The 20,978-nt window shown below is 43.0% G+C and overlaps 1 protein-coding gene across 1 annotated transcript in view; it reads right to left on the bottom strand.

Moving 5' to 3' along the window:
* Positions 1-17,603: 17,603 nt before the first annotated feature.
* TRABD2B (TraB domain containing 2B) overlaps positions 17,604-20,978 on the bottom strand; it is a 326,126-nt gene continuing 322,751 nt past the window's right edge. Inside the window, exon 7 of the mRNA XM_066624617.1 lies at positions 17,604-17,820. Coding sequence (XP_066480714.1) covers positions 17,604-17,820 — 217 coding nt within the window. The remainder of the gene's footprint in view (positions 17,821-20,978) is intronic.

Here is a 20,978-nt window from a genome sequence, read left to right as displayed (position 1 = left end):
TCACTGGGACAATAGCTCTTGTTGCTAGTGCCCAAAATTAGAATGTCCAGGCAGGAGGAAGCCACCTTAGGAAATCCAGATTACTAGAAAGTCCCCAAATCTGGGGGACCCCTTAAAATTTGACAGCAGAAAGTGGATAGTCAGAGCAAACTAGCTCCTTCTAGAGTGAATTGAATCCAGGCAGACAAAAACAGTAAAATAAAGAAAGCATTTAAAAATATACAAATTGATGCAAGGAGAATAAAAAGGAAAGAACAGAGCATGCTGGCAACATGCAATAGCCAGGCAACCAAGTAAAAGGGGTTTGGGACAAAGGTTGGCATGGCAGTTAAAAGGCAAACTGAAAACAAAACAAAACATTAACAAGATTGTTGGGTACTTTCTCTACCCTAAGTACTCATTCTAGTCCAGGGTCTTGGTCATTACACTCACTCCTAACTGGGCAACTGGGCAACCCCGTTGATGCTTTCAACCCACTGAATGAAAAATCAGACCAAATGTGTTAGGGATATGTGCATGACTCTGGTTTTTATAACCTCTGGGCATTAACCAGACTTTGCCTGTGGGTTTGGATACTGGGAGTGTCCTCTGAAGCCCTTGTCTTCCCCACGTTTGAAACTCAGAATGGTTTCACAGTCCAATAAAACTGGTTGAACATCAATGACTTTGCTGCTGCTCAGTTTGCAAAAAAGAAGGGCAAACAATGAACAGGGTAAACATGGCTATGGCATCCAATGTCTCAGCTGCTCCTGCAGGATGGGGAGGCATCACCAGAACCTCTGTAGTGGCCAGTAGATCCAAAATAGAGAAAGAGGCAAACAATTGGGGGAAATCAGGGCTTCTTATTACATCCCCTTAACCCAACAACCCTATAACTCTCTGTGCTCCTGACCCTCTGGAATGGATTGGGGGGGCCAGGGGGCAGTTCTCGTCCATGAGTCCTTATGATGTAGCTTTTTGTTGCTTTTGCTTGCTTTTGCTATAACCGTTTCACATAGCTAACTTTCCAGCAGTTATTTCTGCTATCTCCTTTAAACGGGAAGCTGAGAGTATATTGCTTCAGGAAATATAACTTCTGATGCCTCTGTAAAAATGAACTTGTTCTTCAGCAACTTACCCTTCTACAAGCTAATCATAATTAGCTAGCACTATGGTTACCACTATTTTTGTGATGTGTTTAAGCAGGGGTTATGGGTTATGTATGTTTTAAACTTGAACCCAGTGTTACATTTTATTGGATTTTAATTAATTTATTGCTTTACTATAACTGCATTGTTAGCTTTTAATGTTGTATGTTGCCTCAGGTGCCTTCAAGTAAAAAGGTGACTTATTAATAGAGAAATAAGTAAGCATGTGTGTATATATAAAGCATATAGGAGCAGAGGAATTTTTGTGGAAGGAAAGTCACCAAATGTACAGACAGTTAAACAAAACACACATGCCTTTGAGATTCATAGCAGCTTAACAACAGTAACAACAATAAAATGGATATTTATAGACCACTGTGAACATTCAAAGCATTTCACATACATTGTATCCATCATTCTTGGAATAATCCTGTCAAGTAGATCAATAATATTAATCTGTCCTTCATGGGGGTATGTGAGGCTCAGGCATATAAGGCAGTGGCCTGTTTTTGCGGCAGATTTGAACCCAAAGGGCGCCGCTAAAGTAAAGGCGCTCGTGTAAGGCACGCAGCCTCCACGAGTGCCTAGGATCCTGCGGAGCAGAGCTCCACGGATCCTCCTCCTGCCTGCCTCCAGGCACGCCTCTGGCACACACCCCCTCCCCATGTCATGCCGGCCTCCCTGCCCCCCTCCCTGTGTCACACTGGCCTCCCCCCTACCCCATTTGCCGTTCTGCAGCCCGGCGGTCGCAGGTACTGCCAAGCTGCAGAATGCAGGCACCTGCCGGGCAGTGGCTCAGCGCTGGCCGGAGCAGAGCCACCTCCAGCGGGAGCCCGGCAGTAAGCCCCGCAAATGTGCCTAACGGCATGTTTGCGACTGTGGTCCAGACCACAGTGGCATGGTGCGGACCATAGGATTGGGCCCTGGGTCACTATGTTAGAGTAGCTTTTAAAAAGTAGGTAAACAACAACAGCCCCTTATATTCAGATATTGGTACTGTGGTTTTTAAAGTGATGGATTGTCTCTATTTAACAGGGGAGTAGTGACCTCAACAAAGCATCTCCTGCAGTGGCTGTTTCACATTGGTATGTTTGAACAAGACACTCCAATAAGTAATAGTGTAATGCACACAGGATTTACACAGGTATCTGTTTGTGAGTGTGAGGGCCCAATCCTATGAATCATTAGCATTGGTTCTGAGCTCCAGCTCCAGTACTGGTGCTACGTGTTGTAAATGTCCTGTAAAGCATATGTATGGCACAATGGGAGGAGGGGAAACTGGCACTGCGCCCAGTGCCAGAAGAATGCCGCCCGGAGATGAGTAAGACCACTGGGCGACTGTGCAGGCTTTCAGGACAGAAAGAGGTGTTCCGGGATGGGGAGGGGAAGGGGCTGGAGTGGGAGGGGAGACTAGTGGAGGCCTCCTTCACTGGATTCTATCCTCCATATTGGGTTGGAAAGCCTGGCATGGAGGTTCTCAAGTCTATAATGGCAAAATAGCTGGCACAGACATGCCCCATTGTGGGGTCTGTGCCCTTAGTTGGGAAAGGGGACAAATGTCTCCTTCCCCTGAGAAGGACTCCAGCGACTTCCTGGAGCCTACTGGATACAGCAGTCACCATTTTGGTGCTACTGTTTCTCTAAGTGCCAGGAAGTGTAGGACTGGGCTGCCTGTGGCCATAAACCAATTTTCCTTCAGGTATAAAATACACAGATCCCATTTATCTTCTGCCATCTTATGGGCCTCTTCAGCCTAGAAAAGAGACGCCTGAGGGGGGACATGATTGAGACATACAAAATTATGCAGGGGATGGACAGAGTGGACAGAGAGATGCTCTTTACATTCTTGCATAACACCAGAACCAGGGGACATCCAGTAAAATTGAGTGTTGGGAGGGTTAGGACAGACAAAAGAAAATATTTCTTTACTCAGCGTGTGGTTGGTCTGTGGAACTCCTTGCCACAGGATGTGGTGATGGCATCTGGCCTAGGTGCCTTTAAAAAGGGATTGGACAAGTTTCTGGAGGAAAAATCCATTACGGGTTACAAGACATGATGTGTATGTGCAACCTCCTGATTTTAGAAATGGGCTATGTCAGAATGCCAGATGCAAGGGAGGGCACCAGGATGCAGGTCTCTTCTTATCTGGTGTGCTCCCTGAGGCATTTGGCGGATCACTGTGAGGTACAGGAAGCTGGACTAGATGGGCCTTTGGCCTGATCCAGTGGGGCTGTTCTTATGTTCTTATGCCTTTATATTTTATCACCACTATTCTCCTTGCCACCCTCATTATCATAACTGCATTGCTCTTTGTGCATCAGCTGAACCTTGCTTCTCTCCTACTAAGCCCTTTGAGTAGAGGGTGTTTCCTATACAAGGAGACTGGAGTATGTTAAACAACGATGGAGGTTCCCCACTTGTCAGTCTTTAGAGATCCCAGGGCAATTTGTTATTAGCCTCCCACTATATTCCTAGATGACTAATCGGGTCCAATCCTATCACACTTTCCAGCACCAATGCAGCCATGCCAATGGGGCACGTGCTGCATCCTGTGGTGGGAGGGCAGTCATTGCATGACTCTGCATTGACAAGGACTAAATGGTGACTTGACACAACAAAAAAGACAGTTAACTGACATAGTTACCATTAATGTTACTAGAATGAGTAACTAGTTACTAGAATGAGGTTTTCATAGCCCATCAGGAATGACCAGAAAATGGTAGCTGAAAAGCTTACCAGGAAGGAGACTCTGAAGCTACACTCAGAATTCAAAGCAAGATAACCAAACCTGGGTTTCCAGGGTTATATGCCAGGCTGTCGTCTCTGCAGCTGCTACCTGATTTATCAGTTACAATATTTTATCCTAGCTTTCTAAATACACCTGCCTAAAATAAACGTGGAAAAACAACAGTACAAAGCCAATTAAAACAATAAAAATGCAGTCAAAAACAGCGGCTTGCCCAAGTAAATAACTTTAAACCAGGCTCAATAAAGATCCAGTGTTATTCATCAGACTACAGTACATCCTTAAAAAGGAAAGTTTTACGTTAGTATTTAAAAGATTGTGCCAAAGGGCTTAGAGAGGCTTTTCTCAGCCAATAGCTCCAGAATGTGTGGCCTGCTCCACAGATGGCCCTGCCACATCTCTGATGAACAACTTTCTTTTTAAAAGGAGGCTGTGTGTTGCCACCACAGTATGCCTCTGAATACCAGTTGCAGGGCATCAAGGGCAGGAGACAGGTGTGCCTTTCTTTCCTGTTTGTGGGATCCTCACAAGCAACTGGAGGGCCAATGTGGGAAACAGAATGATGGACCTGATGGGCCCTTGGCCTGACCTAGCAGGGCTTTTCTCACATTGTTATGAAGAGACTATATAAATCAAAGCCTAAGAATTGTAGGATGTCAAAAATGTAGCATTTTAATACACAATAACACTCAGCACGAAATCTCAGCTGTAGCACTGATGCTTCTCTCAGGCACTGCGATCTCTAGCCAGGTCAGTTGAAAGTGACCAAGCATTTCAAATACCTGAGCTGCTTGTAGTTGAATGGGGCATGCTACTAATTTTTGGCAATTCATAATTCCAGTACGCTATCCCATCTTTTTGGCTCACTTCTTGAAGAGAGCCTTGAAGAACTCTGTGGTGCAATAGAATGTTCCAAACAAATCCTGCAGGCTGCCAACTCTCTCCCCTTTTACTGCTGCCTCTGCCTAATGGACTGGTGATGCCGCTGGAGCCTGTGTGTTCCTTTCTTGAAAACACTTATGCAACTGTCGGGCATAATTTGGAAGCCTTCACCACTTCCTTGTGGTTTTGGCAGTCGGGAGCACTCTTTATTTACTGCGAGTCAGCAGCCGAGCACTTAGCTCTTTTTATCTTTCTTTCTAATCCTTCACCACTGTTCAGTTCCATCTGCTGCCATTTAAATCAGATGGAACTCGTTTGCAGAGTCGCTTCATTCCATTCGTCTAAGGGATGGATTGCAGTGTATAAATGATGCTGATGTTTTGCACAATTTTCAATTCAAAGAGTACATGAAATGATCTGAGCAGAGACTCAATAGAAGAATGTAAGAATTGTCCTACAGGATCAGGCCGAAGACCCATTTAGTCCAGCATCCTGTTTTCCATAGTGGCCAGCCAGTTGCCTGGGGGAAGTCCACAAGTAGGAGATGAAGGCATATCCTTGGTTTGTTTAACTCAAAAGATAGGCACAGGGCTGGCCCATCCATGAAGCCAACTGAAGTGGTCATCTAACAACATAAGAAATGCCCTGCTGGATCAAGCCAAAGGCCCATCTAGTCCAGCCTCCTGTATTTCACAGTAGCCTGCCAGTTGCCTCAGGGTTCACACAAGACAACAAGATACCCGTGTGCTTTACACTCTTGCATCTGGCATTCAGAGATAGCCTACTTCTAGAATAAGGAGGTTGCACATACCCATCGTGACCTGTAACCTGTGATGGACTTCTTCCAGAAATCTGTCCAATCCCCTAGGCCGTGCCATTAATTTACATGTCATATTTCTCTGACAACAGCACAAAGGTAGGTGCAGAAAGTTTAAATCTAGAAGCGAATTAGTCCAAAAGCAAGGAAACATTTATTATTAGATTTATTATTAAATACAAACACTTGGAATCAGAAAAAGAAATGTTACTAAAGTCTCTCATGGGGTACAACGCATACTTTTTTGAGGTCTTCAGTTCCATTTTTCAAGGTCAAGTTCCAGGGCCTAAGAGACAAGCATGAGCCTGAAGTATGTGTTAATGAAAGGGGGGCAAATAGCAATTTGACTCCATGGTAGTAGCATCTCCTCAAAAAGAAGCACCAAATGACACAGGAGCTGCTACTCTGAATAGAAACATGCGTTTTACTCAGAAAAACATGTCAGGATTTTGGGAAAAGGTGACTATGACTATCCATCCCTGGTTCCACTGACTGGTACATTTCAAGTTCTTAGAGACTACAAGAGCAAAGACTTGGGGAAAGGGAGCTTATTCTACACTGAGGTTTCTATTCTCCATGCTAATAAAGGGTGATATGAATTCAAACCTCTTCAGTTTTGGACCCATTTCTTTGGACAGGAAGGATACATTTCCTGCTTGGTACCTTTTGGCTAATCAGACAAGGAATTGTCTCTCCTACAGCATTTAAAGGGATTATAGTAGCCCCAAAGGCCTTGTCCTATGTGGGGAGTTTGACTTTGCAGGGGTGAGTTGTGCTCATGGAGGCCATGCCTCTAGTCCGGATCAAAGCAGAAATCCTGCTGGAATGTGATGAAACAAGATATTTGTTATGGAGAACAGCTGTACAAACTTATTCTGGCCTGCTCCGAGTCATTGCTGTCTTGTGACAATCCCGGTCCTCTGCTTTGTCTGGGCCACCTCGCATGGAGCATTGTTGGATTTATCTGTTCCATCCCTACCTTGTGAAGCCTCTCCTCCACAGGGCTCCCTTGTGACAGACTTACTCCATTCACCCTCTTTCACCTGGGGGAGGAGGCGAGCTCCCAGTTGGGCTTTGGGCAAGACTGTGATTCTTCACCAGGCAGATTTTGGAGCAGCGGTAGCTCAGGCTGGGTGCAGACTATAGTCAGAGTGGGGTAGCTGGGATCACAGTTCTGACTGAGAGGTCCTGTCCCCCTACTGGGTTTCTGAGAAGTGAGCACCTGTCTCACTCTTCACCAGGCCTTTCCTTTTGCTCTCCTCCCAGTCAATTAAGGGTTCTCCCTTTAGCTCCCTGACCTACTTCTTCTCTAATGGGCTCAGGTGGGCCTTTGGCAAGAGGAGTATTGGCTCTACCTGACACCATGGTCCCTGCCTCGATTACCTCTGTTGGATTAGATCTTGTCCTAGTAATCTAGTGATGGGGTTCGGTGCCCCTATATAAAGCACCTGCCTGCTGCACAGGGGGTTGCTCCACCAGGTTCTCACAGAGAGCATAATAATTAACTAGGGAATAATTAGCTAGCCAGGATAATGGGGGAATGGGGGTGAAAGAGCCAGGTCTTTTTGATTGAGTAAGCAACAAAATACATATCCTTTAAGGACTTCCTGTTTTGCAGGCCACCAAAGTGAAGTTGGGGGAAAGGAGAACCTCCCTAGAGCAGTGTTTCTCAACCAGTGGTACAGGTACCACCAGTGGTACTTGAAGTGGTGTCTGGTGGTATACATGGGACCCCTGAACACCTGCTGCCCAGCAGCAAGACAAGGAGCACAATTCCACGAACAGTGGTAGGAGGCTAAACTTGGTAGGCAGAGCTCCAGAGCATGCTTTTCTGTGTTTGAAACAGTCCTCCTGTCCACCCTGAGCCTCTGACCAGTGTTTGTCGCATTGTATCTGGCCTCCCAACCCAGAAGTAACTGGCAATGTCATAAACAGTGGTACTTTGAATAGGTGAACCATATGCAGTGGTATGGCAGAAGACAAATGTTGAGAAACACTGCCCTAGGAGTAAACATCACCAATAGCCATTGATAGATCTATCTTCTACAAATTTGTCTAAGGCTGCAATCCTATACACTTTTCCCTGGGAGTAAGCCCCATTGAACACAATGGGACTTACTTCTGAGACATACATAGGATAGTGCTAGTAAAGCACTGTAGTCCATAAATTGTGTACTGCCAGAAGATGGACTTTTGTCTGCCAAGTCAACACTGACAATATGTTTCATAGAATGACCTTAATATTCTCCCTCTCTTTTTGTACTGGAACTGTATAAGGGGAAGGGCTTGCTCTACCTTCCCACACTATTAGTGCTGCCACCTCTAGCACTCTGGTAAGTTAAGGAAAGGGGTGGGGTGGGGTGGAGGTTCCAACAAACTTCTCCAGGTAGAGAAGAACATTGTAGGGTCGAGCTATTTGCCTCTCCTGTCAATGGGAGCTTTTTGAACCTCTGAAATTCTTCTCCAAAGCTAAGTTTCCTGAAGTTTTCTGGCTTTTCTGTTCTGAAAATGTTGTCATCACACAACACATAATTCACTTGTGGAATTCACTGCCCTGGAGTGTGGGAAACAGCCACATAAATGTTTACAAGATCATTTTCCTAGGTAAAAGGACAGCTGAGCTTAATGTGGTGTTGTGTTAACAGCTGAGCTTAATGTGTCATGTTGTGTTAACAAAGATGCATATTCATTCTTTAGAAAAGCTTTTATTAAATGTGAAAGGGGGGGCTTGAGTGATAACGTGCTCAAGGTAATTGACAGATAACATCCCCTCTCACACAAGGCTGCAAAGCTTTTTACCTTATTGAGTGTGTGTGTGTCTGCCCACTCATATACAATAACTGGAAAAGACTTAGAACAAGCGTGCTGTTCACCATCCTTTATGGCTGGCGGTGACCTAGAGTAGTTGAAAAGATTTAACATTATACCGCATAGAGACTTCTGTAAACAGGCAGGTTGCCATGCTTCTTAGTTGTTTTTTGTAGCTGATGTTATTCTGTGAGTGGGTTTTCCCTTTGTGATCGTGGATGGAGTTATCAAAAGATTTGTGGTCTTTTAAAACACAACTAATATTTGGAGCTGTAGAGTTTGCTTTATTTCATTTTTGTTTTTCCAGCAGTAAATGAGAGCATATCCTGTCACCTTTGCATTATGTTTGCAATTCCAGATATTGACCTATGGAGATTAGTTTTTCTTTCTACTAATGAGGGCAGTCTGAACAATCTAACAGGAAAGCCTCTCTTTGGGGCTTCCTTGTCACAGCATTTTTTGAACCAATTGGGGATTTGGACTCTTTCAGTGCTGAATTAGCTAACTGGATGTTGTCACTATCTCTTCTTCCTGGACTGGAAGGAAGCCTTCAGGCATCGCTACTTGTTTCTGGGCAGGTACGGCAGGCTGGAGCTTCATTTGGGGGAGAGGAAGGACAACTCCTCGGTGGAATGGTGAAACGGGAACGCCTTTCCCGTTGTGCAGCCTAATCTACCCTGCCAGTTTCACTACCCACCAAAAATTGGGTTGTGACTCACTGGTGGGCCACGGACCCACCGAAAACCACTAAGGCAGTGATTTTCAACTTTTTTCATCTCACAGCACACTGACAAGGCATTAAAATTGTCAAGGCACACTATATTGAAAGCAGAGACTTGCATCCCTCAGTGGCCCTACTAACAAATGATCCTCCCCAAACTCCCGCGGCACACCTGCAGACCATCCACAGCACACCAGCGTGGATGACCATCCATGGCACACTGGTTGAAAACAGCTGCACTAGGGGATCACTGAGAGCCCAATCCTATCCAATTTTCCAGCTCTGGTTTAGCTGCATTGCAGCTCCGAGGTAATGGAACAAATGTTCCCATAATGTAAGGAGGCCTCTGTGGCTGTCTCCCCATCACAGGATGCAGTGCATGCCCCATTGGCACGGCTGCACCAGCACTGGAAAATTGGATAGGATTGGGCCCTCAATTATCTGAAAATTTATATCAGTTTTAACTTACATTTGGTATTGTCCACTATAAGAGTATTTACTGAACATGCCTAATGTATAATTCTGTCTCATCTCTTCTTTAAGAAGTATGGAAGTAAGAATTGTACTGCTGGATCAGGCCTAATTAACACTGCAGTCCCATGTATATCTACTCAAAAGTATGTCCTGTCCAGTTGCATGAAACTTATTTCCTGTTCCGTATGTATTGCAGTCTGTTTTCTCTTGCTCAGACAAAGTACTTCTGGAGATCCCAAAAGCAGATTAGAAGGAGGGACAAGCAAGCACCTCTTGTTTCTGTATTGTAATTGAACTGAGAAGGTCTGGCTCCTCTAAGTGCTTTATCTCAACTGACTTCACAAACAAGGCTGCCCCTTCCTGATGAATCATTATTTTATTTTAAGACAGAAATAAATTCCTGACCACATGAATGCTGGACATCTCATTGATATTTAGCCAAATCAGAATCTCTGAGGCTTTCTCATGGTGGCTCTCCAATGCAGTTTTGATTTTTTAGATTCTTCTACAATGGATCGGTCTCCTGTGTCTCCTGGATCTTTGTCTGTGAAGGGGCTGATATGGGTCTCCCCTTTGCAATAAAACCCTCATAAATAACAACTTCTTGTTCTTGATGTAATTCATCTGGTGATAATGGCATCCATAATAGTGGTCTTGAAAGAGTATCTACTGTCATTAATTCTTTCCTATGCATTTCTTGAATGTTATTGTCCAGAGATGAAATCTTTGAACCCTTAGGGGAAGTTCATCTAGGAAGGCAAGGGGCTGATGATATGTTCCTAGGGTAAACACCAAGCCATGATGCATGTCTATATCATTGTCAGTATGTTTTCTACCTGGGGACATCTTGTTTCTGCTGGTGTGACTACTTTTGAGAGAAAAGCAATAAAGGTTTCAACCCTCTTCAGAGGTTACAGTTTGGGGGGGGGGGTAGAATGAACCTGTTGGTGTGGGAGAGGGGTTGCAGGTGTGATCCCACTGCCCCCTTAGCGCAGTCACTCTATCCCAAATCCATGTTGGAAAAGGGATTTAATGTCTTGTACTTTACAATGAACATGACACTCTTCCTAGATCAAGGGAAGAAGCCCTTGCAACATATGCTTCACAATAGGGTCATGCTGGCCTAAAGCTAAAGGGTAGCCAAATGTCATTTTTTGTTTTTCAGTTGAAAACTGTGCGTTACACAAGGTTCTTCTCCCTTAATAAATCTCTCATTAGTTTGGTGATTGTTGACAAGCTTGGTACAAAACAGTCAAAGAATAGGAAATAATTTCAGACAGCTGCATGACATCTTTGTGGCTCTGGGAAGCCTTTGATTGCAGTTGTAGTTGAACAATCCAGCTAGAAGCCTTGCAACACAATCACCACCCTAGCATCATAAGATGAACTTGAGCATAGAAGCCGTTTCCATTCAGTGGAATCTTTGTATAGTTCAATATTTCATGTACTTCCAAAGCCTAAAATATCATTTGTATGATGGAGCACTGTCACCTGGGCCCAACCCCGGTGGCCAGGGTTTCCTCAGGAGCAGGGGTCTTCTCACAGGTAGGGACGTCCTGGGGGGGGCGGGGTAAGTCACAAGTACTGCCAGGACTCGGCCCCCAGGCAGGGCATCTCCCTGGGAGTAGGGCCCAGGGCCTCCTGGGAGCAACCAACAGCCATGTGGCCAGAAGGGGTGGGGCCAGCTAAGCCAGACACAGGCTTCATAAGCAGCCTGGGCAGACTATTGACAGGCTCACCCTTTCTACTACTGTAGCATGGCCTAAATAGCACCGGCATCATATCATTTCTGTAATTCAACATAAAATCTTTCTTTGGTCTTAATCATTCAGTGGTTGTTGGTAGGAATAAAAGGCAAAGGAAATGTACATTTAAATGAGAGAGGGGGGCATAATATACAACATTACGCTGTGAATTCATAACAACTTTATTCATATATTACATTACAAAAATATTTTGACCAAATAATGTTAGAACACATCCTTTTTGTCATTAATTCCATAAAAGAGCTTACAAAACATAGAGAAAGAGAAGAATATCCCCCAAACAGGTTGTTTTTAAAAAACATATTTTTATTGAGAACTGATAAAGTAGACACTTTGGATTTCAATGAGTTAATAAAAGTAACTGGGAACATGTCACAGCCTAATATTATAAAAGAGTGTGTGGTCTGATTTAAGAAACTAGGACTTAATGCATACCACTGAGAGCAATTGCACGGCCCAACCCTATCTAAAGGAAGTGTCAACAGGATACGTGTTCAGCAAAAGCGCTATAAAAACACTTTGTGGTAGTGCTGGCAGGAAGACTGAATCCTTCCTGCGTGAGTCAGCCAGAGCAAGTAAGCTTGTAAGGGGGTTCGAGGGAGGTTGAATGGAGTGAGCGGTGGGTGGAATGAGAGAGAGTGGCTAGAACAAGGTGGTGACAGGGTGGGGAGAAGGGTGGATCGGACCTAGGAGGGTGGCAGATTCAGCAGCCGAATTCTTACTCTGTTCCCTGACCTGATCCGCCTACATGGATCAACATGGACATGTGCCAGCGATATCACTGTTGCAAGTTTGAGGTGACCTGCTGCAGCTGCTGGGGCTTACCAAGGGATAAGGGAACAAATGCCTTCTTACCCCAAGGAGATCTCCAGCAGCCAGAAATTCCCTTGGGATGCAATGGAAGCCGTGCTGATGCTGCTGCCTCACCGCATGGGAATTTAGGTAGGATTGGGCTGCCCAGGGTGTAAGGAGGACTACAGGAAATCACACACCAAATTTGGCAAGCTTAATAAGAATATCAGGCTTGATAAAACTGAAGGTAGAAATCAATACATGAAGGATAGAGATCCATGTGGTGTTCATTTTGCTCAATTATTACTTGGGTTACAAGCCACCTAAGGAAAAGGGCTCTTAACATCATTACAGTTGCTGCTGTTTAATTCAGTACTTTGGAATTTTCTGATACACAGGGTAACTCCGGGGAAAAAAAGACAATTCCCCAACTGAGAATTACTTTATTATACTAATACTCCCCATATTAAGGCTGATCTGTGATTACTTATCCTGTTGTCTAACCAATACCACAAATCTAACAGCACAACCCTATCCATATCTACTTAGAAGTCAGATTCAGCTCAATGGGGCTTACTTAGATGTAAATGTGTATAAAATTGCTCACCTAGGGGCCCAGTTCTACCCCCCCCCCCCATAGCTTGCAGTGCTGCTGGCAGAGCATGTGCTACATGCTAAGGGGGGGGGGATTTGACAAAATGGACCAGGGAAGGTAAGTAATCTTTTTTACTTATCTTCCTGCAGGCCTCCTGGCCTCTAATGGGTCTCCTTGGACCTATGCCAGCTGCATACTCAGGGGGCAATTCTGGGCAAGGAAAAGGGGATAGGATCCTAGCATGCATGGCTGCCACTGAGATTATCCCTTTCCCACCACCAAACAGCTCCCATATCCAACCCATTACCTGCCCCCAATCATCCCCCACATCTGACCTATCTGTTCTGGTGGGGCATCTGTAAGCTAATGTTGCACATGTGGGGCTTCTGGCTATTTGCACTGTTGGCCCTTGGCCACACAACACATGCACTACTGTCATCCACCACCATAGACTGGGCTCAGATATGTAATTATATTCTGAGTATGCCCTACATCTGAGCTTTGAAAGTCAATAAGCAAAGTGTGTGAAACACCAATAAATAAAACATTGTTCTTATAATATCATAATCATGAGTTATTGCCAGCAACATTTTAAAGAAGACAGCATATCACAACTTGTGTGACCCACACTGACAATATGCTATCTACAAACACATGACTCAATTTATAATTTTTCAGAAAGAGGTTCTTCAACTATCAATGCATGTGAGGTTAACAACTTTAGGTAAATATTGGCAAAATGAGCACAAAGAATTAGACAGATGCCTTTTAAAAAAGATAATAGGACTATAGATTCATTTCTGAATGGCAAGGTTTCAATAGTTAGCAAATATTTGTTTATAGTTTCGTTATTCAGCATCGGCTGTCTCAGAAATATGGAATGAATTAAATCAAGTTTAGTTTTAAGTTTAGCTTAAGTCAAGCAAACAAGTTCACCTGGTTTACTACAGGCTCCAACTTTGCACAAACAGCAGAAAGAGGTGCACAGAGATGGTGCATCAATAATGCTGGAGGGAGTCAAGCATTTGACAAGGCTACTTGAGGACAGGTGTTCAACTTTTGAGGTGTTGAACTCAAATGATCAAGCTTTCTAACTCATATTGATCAATAGTGTCCTTCTTTTCTGGGAAAAAAATAGTGCTGATGACAGTTCTGATAGAACTGACCACCTGCTTGGAACAAGGGATTTGAAATCTCAGGACCCTATTCTCCCCTTCACTCATCCTCAAGTGATCAAGATGGCATACTGAATATAGCATCTTTCTGGGACACTATCCTATTATCTAATATTTCTAGCTTGTTAGGCACCGAGGTGTCATTTTACATTTTTTATTTTATGGACATACTATAAAACATCTGGCTGGGAGAATGGCTCTAAAGTGCAATGTGATTGTAATATATCAAAATTAAGGCACTGTGCAGAAGCTATTAATGGAGGCTTCCTCACCAATGGCACTTTGGACACTAGCCTAACACATGACACCAGCACCAGCTTGTTCTTTCTAGTTTGTAAACTGTAGTGAATACAAGTTATATCATTAATTTAACCTTTTTTGTGATATTGCAACTTATAGTTACAAAAATGCAGTGGGACAATTGCATTGAATTGAATTGATTGAAATTGAATTGAATTGAAAAAGTGGCTATCTGTGCCAGGGTTTTCCAGCCCTGAAATTCAGCAAAAGGTCAGTCGATGACTAGTTTCAGCTAGGCTTTAAAAGTACAGTTTGTTTGGGTCACTGTTTTTCCCCACACATATCCAACAGGGGGAGCCGAAAACAGAGAAAACACTCCAGCAATCAGAAGCCATATATTAACACTGTACAGAATGTATGAGATAGCTACACTCTCCTAAGGAGAAAAGGCTGATTCGTTAAGGAAATGTGGTTCAAGTACAGGTTTTGTCGTCATGTTCATCTGCAAAAAGTCCTCTGTTTCCTATTTCCTTCACTTTAAAAACACTTATGATTGTTGTGAGATGATCCCCAAGGAGTTTGAAAGCTGTTAGCCTTGTATGTCTGGGGCCACCATGTGGGCAATATTCTTATTGAATGTATGTGATGGTTCAGTTTCAAGGCCTTCTCTGCTGTTAAGAGTCAAATGAAGCTCAGAATGTGACCATTTAAGCAAATTGCCGTTTCCAAAGCAGGTTTCCAATACGTGACCCGAAGCAACAAACATTATGCAAGGTGAATGGCTCCTTGCCAAAACAAACATTTCAGATCTTCCATATGCCAAAATGCACAATGCAGAAATGTGCCACAATGCATGTCTGAAACTCTCACCGGGGCAAAGTTCCATGTTTTTAATTATATCAATAAAAAAAAAAAAAGTGTGCTGGAAAAAACAGCACCGTCAGCTGACTCATCTGAATGAAACCTGGATGCCCAATAAATAGAAGCAGAACATATGTTGGTCTTTTCTGAAACAGGCAAAGTCATCTGAAAAAGCAAGTTATTTCCTAAAGAGTTTCCTACTGGGACAGGAGGTCATTAGACATGCTGTAAATCCGTAATGTGACCTAGTAGGGAGCGTGTGTGATTTATTAATTGGCACCATAGATGTGATGCAAAATGCAGTAATACCGAAAGAGTGGGTAGAAGAGCTTTAGTGCGTTGTCCCTGGCATGGCTTGAACCTTATTGTGGCTCCCCTGTACAGCTACCCTGATTGTGGTTTCCCTTTTAAGTGGGGAAAAACCAGATTCTAGGGAGAGGTGTGATTGGTTTAAAAACAAGTGTGTTACTAACTGATAAAACAAACCATCCTATTGGACCATATTACATGTTTACAGGCATGTCCAGCCTGATCCCTATGGCCTATTTTCACTTGAAACTCAAGTAAAGACACTTGTTGTGTTCCATGGAGCTATAATGCTCTAAAAATAAGAGCCATTCCTTTAATATAAGGAAACCACTGGCAATCTAACGTTTTACTGCAGCACTACAAAGGATTATACATTATCTTAGACCCTGCCCATGTTAGGTCTTTGCCCTGGATAATTAAGTTTGGTTTACAGATGAGTACAACTCATGTAAATCTCATTTTAGGTGGTTTAGGCAACCTGTATGTAGGCTGCATGTAGGCTTACTCTTTTCTCCCTCCTTTACTCTTTTCTCCCTTTCTTCCCAGTAGAAAGAAAATACTTGGCCTGATCTTTCAGATGGAGAAAACCTCTCCACCTCCATTTGGTCTTGGTCTGAACAGGAAGGAAGTGGAAAGATGTGCCTGCTAGGCTGAAAGAATGAAGGAGGCTTAAAAACAATTATACTTTTGCTTCAGTCCAATATCTCAAGCATGAACGATAATGTACAATATTACAATGCATGCTGCTCATATAGTAGGAACTGTAAACATCCTGTAAACAATAGGTTTGTGGGCAACAGTATGACCTCCCCCACCCCCTCCACCAATTTATCTCTGTCATCATGATCTTCACGCTGCTCCGGATCACATGGGAAGGCTCTGGCTTTCCTCTTGGTGTTCCAGGAGTGTGTGGCTTTGCATGCTGCCAGAACACCTTTTACAACTGACTCTGACTGCTTTATGACATTCAGCGCCAGTGGAAGAGGAGTGCTGCCGGCAGCTGATAAGTATAGGAAAGTCTCAGAAATCAGAAAACAAATAAAGCAAATTTATTATGGTTTGCAAATCATTTTTTTCAAGCCCATTTCAGGGAAGATGCAAGGTTTTTCCACATTTGGGTGGAAACACAAGGGTGACATGTTCAACAGTGAAATCTTAGCACCTAATTGACTACAGTCCTTTGGCCTATGGGATATTTCCAGTGCAGTCCTCACTGGGGATCAAGTTTTCCATTTCTCTTCTAGAGAAGTGGTTCCCAAACCGTGAATCAGAACCCACCAGTGGGTCTCAACCTGGTTTTTGGTGGGTTGTTAAGCTGATAACAGACAAGGAAAATGTATTGGGCTCTACGGAAAGTTAAACTGAGCCACGTGTGCATATTTACTTGTAAGTAGTCAACTAGCCTTATGGAAGGCTAGGCAAAGCGAAATGCAAGGCCACCAGAATGGTTCCAATCTGATGAATGTGGAGTTCAACAAATGCTCTAGAAGGCCCATTCCCCCCAATAGTAAAAAGAATGAAAACTGAAGCTTGAGTGGCTGGTAAAGTGAAGCTTTTTCTCTTTTTTTGGCTAGGAAAGTGAGGTAGATTCCGAAAGAGTGTCATTTTAAAAAGTGGGTGCCAGCGCTAAAATGTTTCGGAACCACTGTTCTAGAGACATGTGAAAGTCATGTGAAATTATCTTCTTTGTTTCCCCCTTGAGAACCAGAAATGTGAACAGAAAACTGAAATCTCATTGTTCTAGTCCACACTGTTTAGTACACTGAAAATATTTTTTTTTCAAGTCCCAGCCTTTGAAAACTGAAATTCAGGAGAAAATTCTGAGTCGGGAGCCCCACAATATTGTGCCATCTTATCAGATTATGAATTTAGCTAATATTAGTGTACACTGAAAGTCAACATAGAGAATATTAATTTGTCCTTTGTCAGTACAGATGAACAAGGATGCCAACATTTTGCAACAACAAAAATAAGTTTACCAGTTGAATAAATACACTATTTTTCTTTTTCTTTTTTTAATATATGAACATATATATTTTACAAAACCCCATAGCAGTATGGGAAATAGGATCCTTCTACAAAAAGAAGATGTAAGTCAGTGTACAAAATAAAGCTTTAGAGTTTTAAAATCATAGCTGGGCAAGGGAGACATATACCAGTTAATTGAAGGTGCTGCTGTTCCTTTGCTCTGAAGGCCCAGGTGAAATCATTCATTGAAGACATCCATTATCAATTGGGAGATCGCCACTGTTCCCTCTTCTGCATATTGCACTTAAAAATACTTGTCTGGTCAGGAAGGATCCAGTAGATCCAACAGAAAAGAAGCCACTGCCAACCAGACAGAAGCCACTAAAGGTGATGCTATGGTGCTGCCTGTAGCAGAGCTTTTGAGATGATGGCGAAATGCAAGGTCTGGATGCTGATCCAGGCGGTTGGTAAACCAAATGGCTGGGTTGATTGAGATGTAACCATTTGTTATCCGGATGTGGGAAGGCACTGTTGTTGTGCTAGAAGAGAACACATAATGACAAGATTAAAACATGGTTTCTGTCCAGTTGAGAAGGAGTAGGAAAGCATGGCTAGATCCTTGCATACTCATGTTATGACTGTGGCGGAATTGGAGCAAAGCAAGTCTAATACATTGTGAGCGGAAGCCACCGCAAGTTGGCTTTTCATGGGGTAAGTTGGTCTCATGAAAGGAATCTCCTATAGTTAACACTGCCATAAAACAAAGAGACAGAAGACATCCTTTCAGTTTGTCATAATGTGGTTGCTTGTTGTTTTACCATCAATCAATCAACAGTATTTATATACCGCTTTTCAACTAAAAGTTCACAAAGCGGTTTACAGAGAAAAAAACAAATAAACTAAATGGCTCCCTGTCCCAAAAGGGCTCACAATCTAAAAAGATGCCAAGGAATACCAGCAGACAGCCACTAGAACAGACAGTGCTGGGGTAAGGTGGGCCAGTTACTCTCCCCCTGCTAAAAAGAGGAGCACCCACTTGAAAAAGTGCCTCTTACCCAATTAGCAGGGGTTTTTACCATCAATTACCATCAATGGCTGCTGTGGTGTGATTTGCAGTGTGCCTTGTCAAAACCAAACAAACCAATTCAAAATGACAACAAAAAAGTGCAAATTTTGCATTCTCAGAGAAATGTCAATTCTGTTTTATGAGTGAGGTTTTCTGAGTCGCTCCATCTGATGGTAACATTTGTCCCAGGGAATGTCTGAGGATAACATGCCTGAATATCCATTGGGGGGCATGGCGGTGCTGAAAATATATAATATACAAACACATCAAATAGAGGAGCACATCTTTAGGGCACCCACTGATACTCATGCAGGCTGACTGTGGGCTGGAAGGGTTCTTGATATCTGTGAACTGGTGTGAACCAGTTGCTGATTTCATTCCAAGGGGGAAAGGGGCTAAACTAGTCACCCACATCAAAGCACTCCAGACCAAGCTTATGAGGTTCACTCACTCACAACAGCTTTGGGTGGCCATTTTATTGTTTATTTGTAGTGTAACAAAAGGGAACCCATTGGGTAGGTTTCAAGGATTTCCACCAATTCATGACCTCCATTTTCTTTCTTCTGTTCCCCATCACTTCTCACTCAGGCTTTCCATCCCTTATTCTTTCTCTTGGCCCTCTGATCCTTATCCAGCCTTTCCACTTCTACTTTATATAACAATTATGCTATACTGCTATTCATAGTTAAACAGCTCCATATTTAGTTCCGTGTAGGGTAAAACTGGCTTTGTATAGTGTCAGGGAATGGCTTTTCTGAATAACAAAGCATTTTGAAAATACATTGTAATGATTACTAATAAACACAAATGCACTTTGATGACACCAAGGGCCTCATTTAACATAGCTGATGAAAGTATGCTGGATAAGGATTAAAATCAATATACAATGAGTTTTCCTTGAGGAATAGACCTTATAGTTGCAAAAATAAAGGACTGGTAAATTGCAACTCTGACACAGTGTAAATGCTCCATATAATTAATCTGATTTGAATGTGGGGGCTCATTCTCATGATCTTCTGCATGTGCTTCCTATTTATTGTCAAAATAAAAGTCACCATTTAAAAAGCAGATGTGGAGTATAGATTATTCTCTTGTGGCTTTTGTTGTTGCTTAAGGTCTGAGAACAACTAATTGTCTTCCTTCAGATCACTGAGATGTTACCAAACTATTGTGAATGCCATCAACAGCACTTTGTCAAATGAGTTTAGTAAAATAACAAAAATAATCAAAGGGCAGTCATAGAAGCATAAAATTATAGGATTGGAAGTTGCCGCGGAGGTCATCTAGTCCAACTTTCTGCTCAGCACAGGATATTTCAAAATTTATTCATTTAAAATATTTTTACTGCTTTTTCTAACATTCAAAGCAACATAACACAAGGAATAAAACCATACAAAAGAAAAACATCAGAATAAAACATTAAAATAAAATCATTAAAACAGTTAAAAATGATGATGATATAAGAGCATATTAAAAATGTAACACAGCTATAAAATAAGAGCTGCCACTGAAGTTAGCAAGGGATGCTTAGGAAATATCCCTGACAGAGGGTTATCCAGCCTCTGCTTGAAAATTTCCAATGAAAGAGAGCCCACATCTGCATGGGAGAGGCTTTTTCAGTATTTGGGCAGGTGTTACAGTTAGGAATGTCTTCTTGTGTACTTTTTCCTTAGTTATACTAAAGAACTTACAGGTTAAAATGTTTGTTACTGGTGAGTAAGATAGGAATACGGCCTAAGTCTTACTGAACACAATGGGCTTACTTCTGAGTTAAGTAAATAACATCATTTTCAAACACCTCTGCTTATATCCCAATCTTATGGGCTGTATAGATCTTGCATTTTGCCATCATAAAGGCCACAGTGGTGCTGTAAATGGCATGTTGCTGCTGTGCACATAGGAGCTGCCAGTGCATATGGCCAGCAGGTCCACACATCTGCTACCAATAGACCTGGCCTATGCCAGAGCGGTTAAGGTAGTGTCAAGGGGAGTATGGGCAGTTTGGGGCAGGGTGGAAGGAGGGGAAGGGTGGTAGATCTCAGTGGCAAGGGCATGTGCCCATTTCCTATCCCTGTCACAAGAACTGACCCAAGCTTTTTCCCCCACCACAGAATCAAGAATTTTAAAATTGGCAACCTTTTAGTTATCTATCCCAGATTAACTCTTATTAATCCTGACCAGAGTGGGCGTCATAGCTCCACCTGCATGGCAGGACAGTGCTACTGGAGCCTTATGGGGACAACCCACTTGGTCTTGGAGTGATGGCTTGGCTACTGCAGCAGTGGTAGTTCAACATTCAGAAGGGGAGGAAAGAAGGGGGCAGAGCCACTAAGGGCCTGGGAGAAGAGGAAGCAATTCAGTGACTTTTTCTGCCCCTCAGGGACCCTCCCCACATCCTGGGTTGCATACAAGGGCCCCAAATGCTACAAACACATTCTCATTAATGTTCCTTTTCCCAATTTCCTTGTGAAGATGCTGGAATATCTCTGGGAAATACAAGTATTTTAAAAATGGTGTCCACTGAGAAGCAAAAGTGATGCCATAAGTCAGGGGTGTCCAAAGTTTTTGGCAGGAGGGCACCATCATCTCTCTGACACTGTGTCAGGGGCCAGGGGAAAAAAGAATTAATTT

Source organism: Tiliqua scincoides, chromosome 4, assembly GCF_035046505.1.
Source record: "Tiliqua scincoides isolate rTilSci1 chromosome 4, rTilSci1.hap2, whole genome shotgun sequence".
NCBI classification, from domain to species: Eukaryota; Metazoa; Chordata; class Lepidosauria; order Squamata; family Scincidae; genus Tiliqua; species Tiliqua scincoides.
Note: the sequence above shows the minus strand (reverse complement) of the source record. Positions and strands in the feature narration are given on the sequence as shown.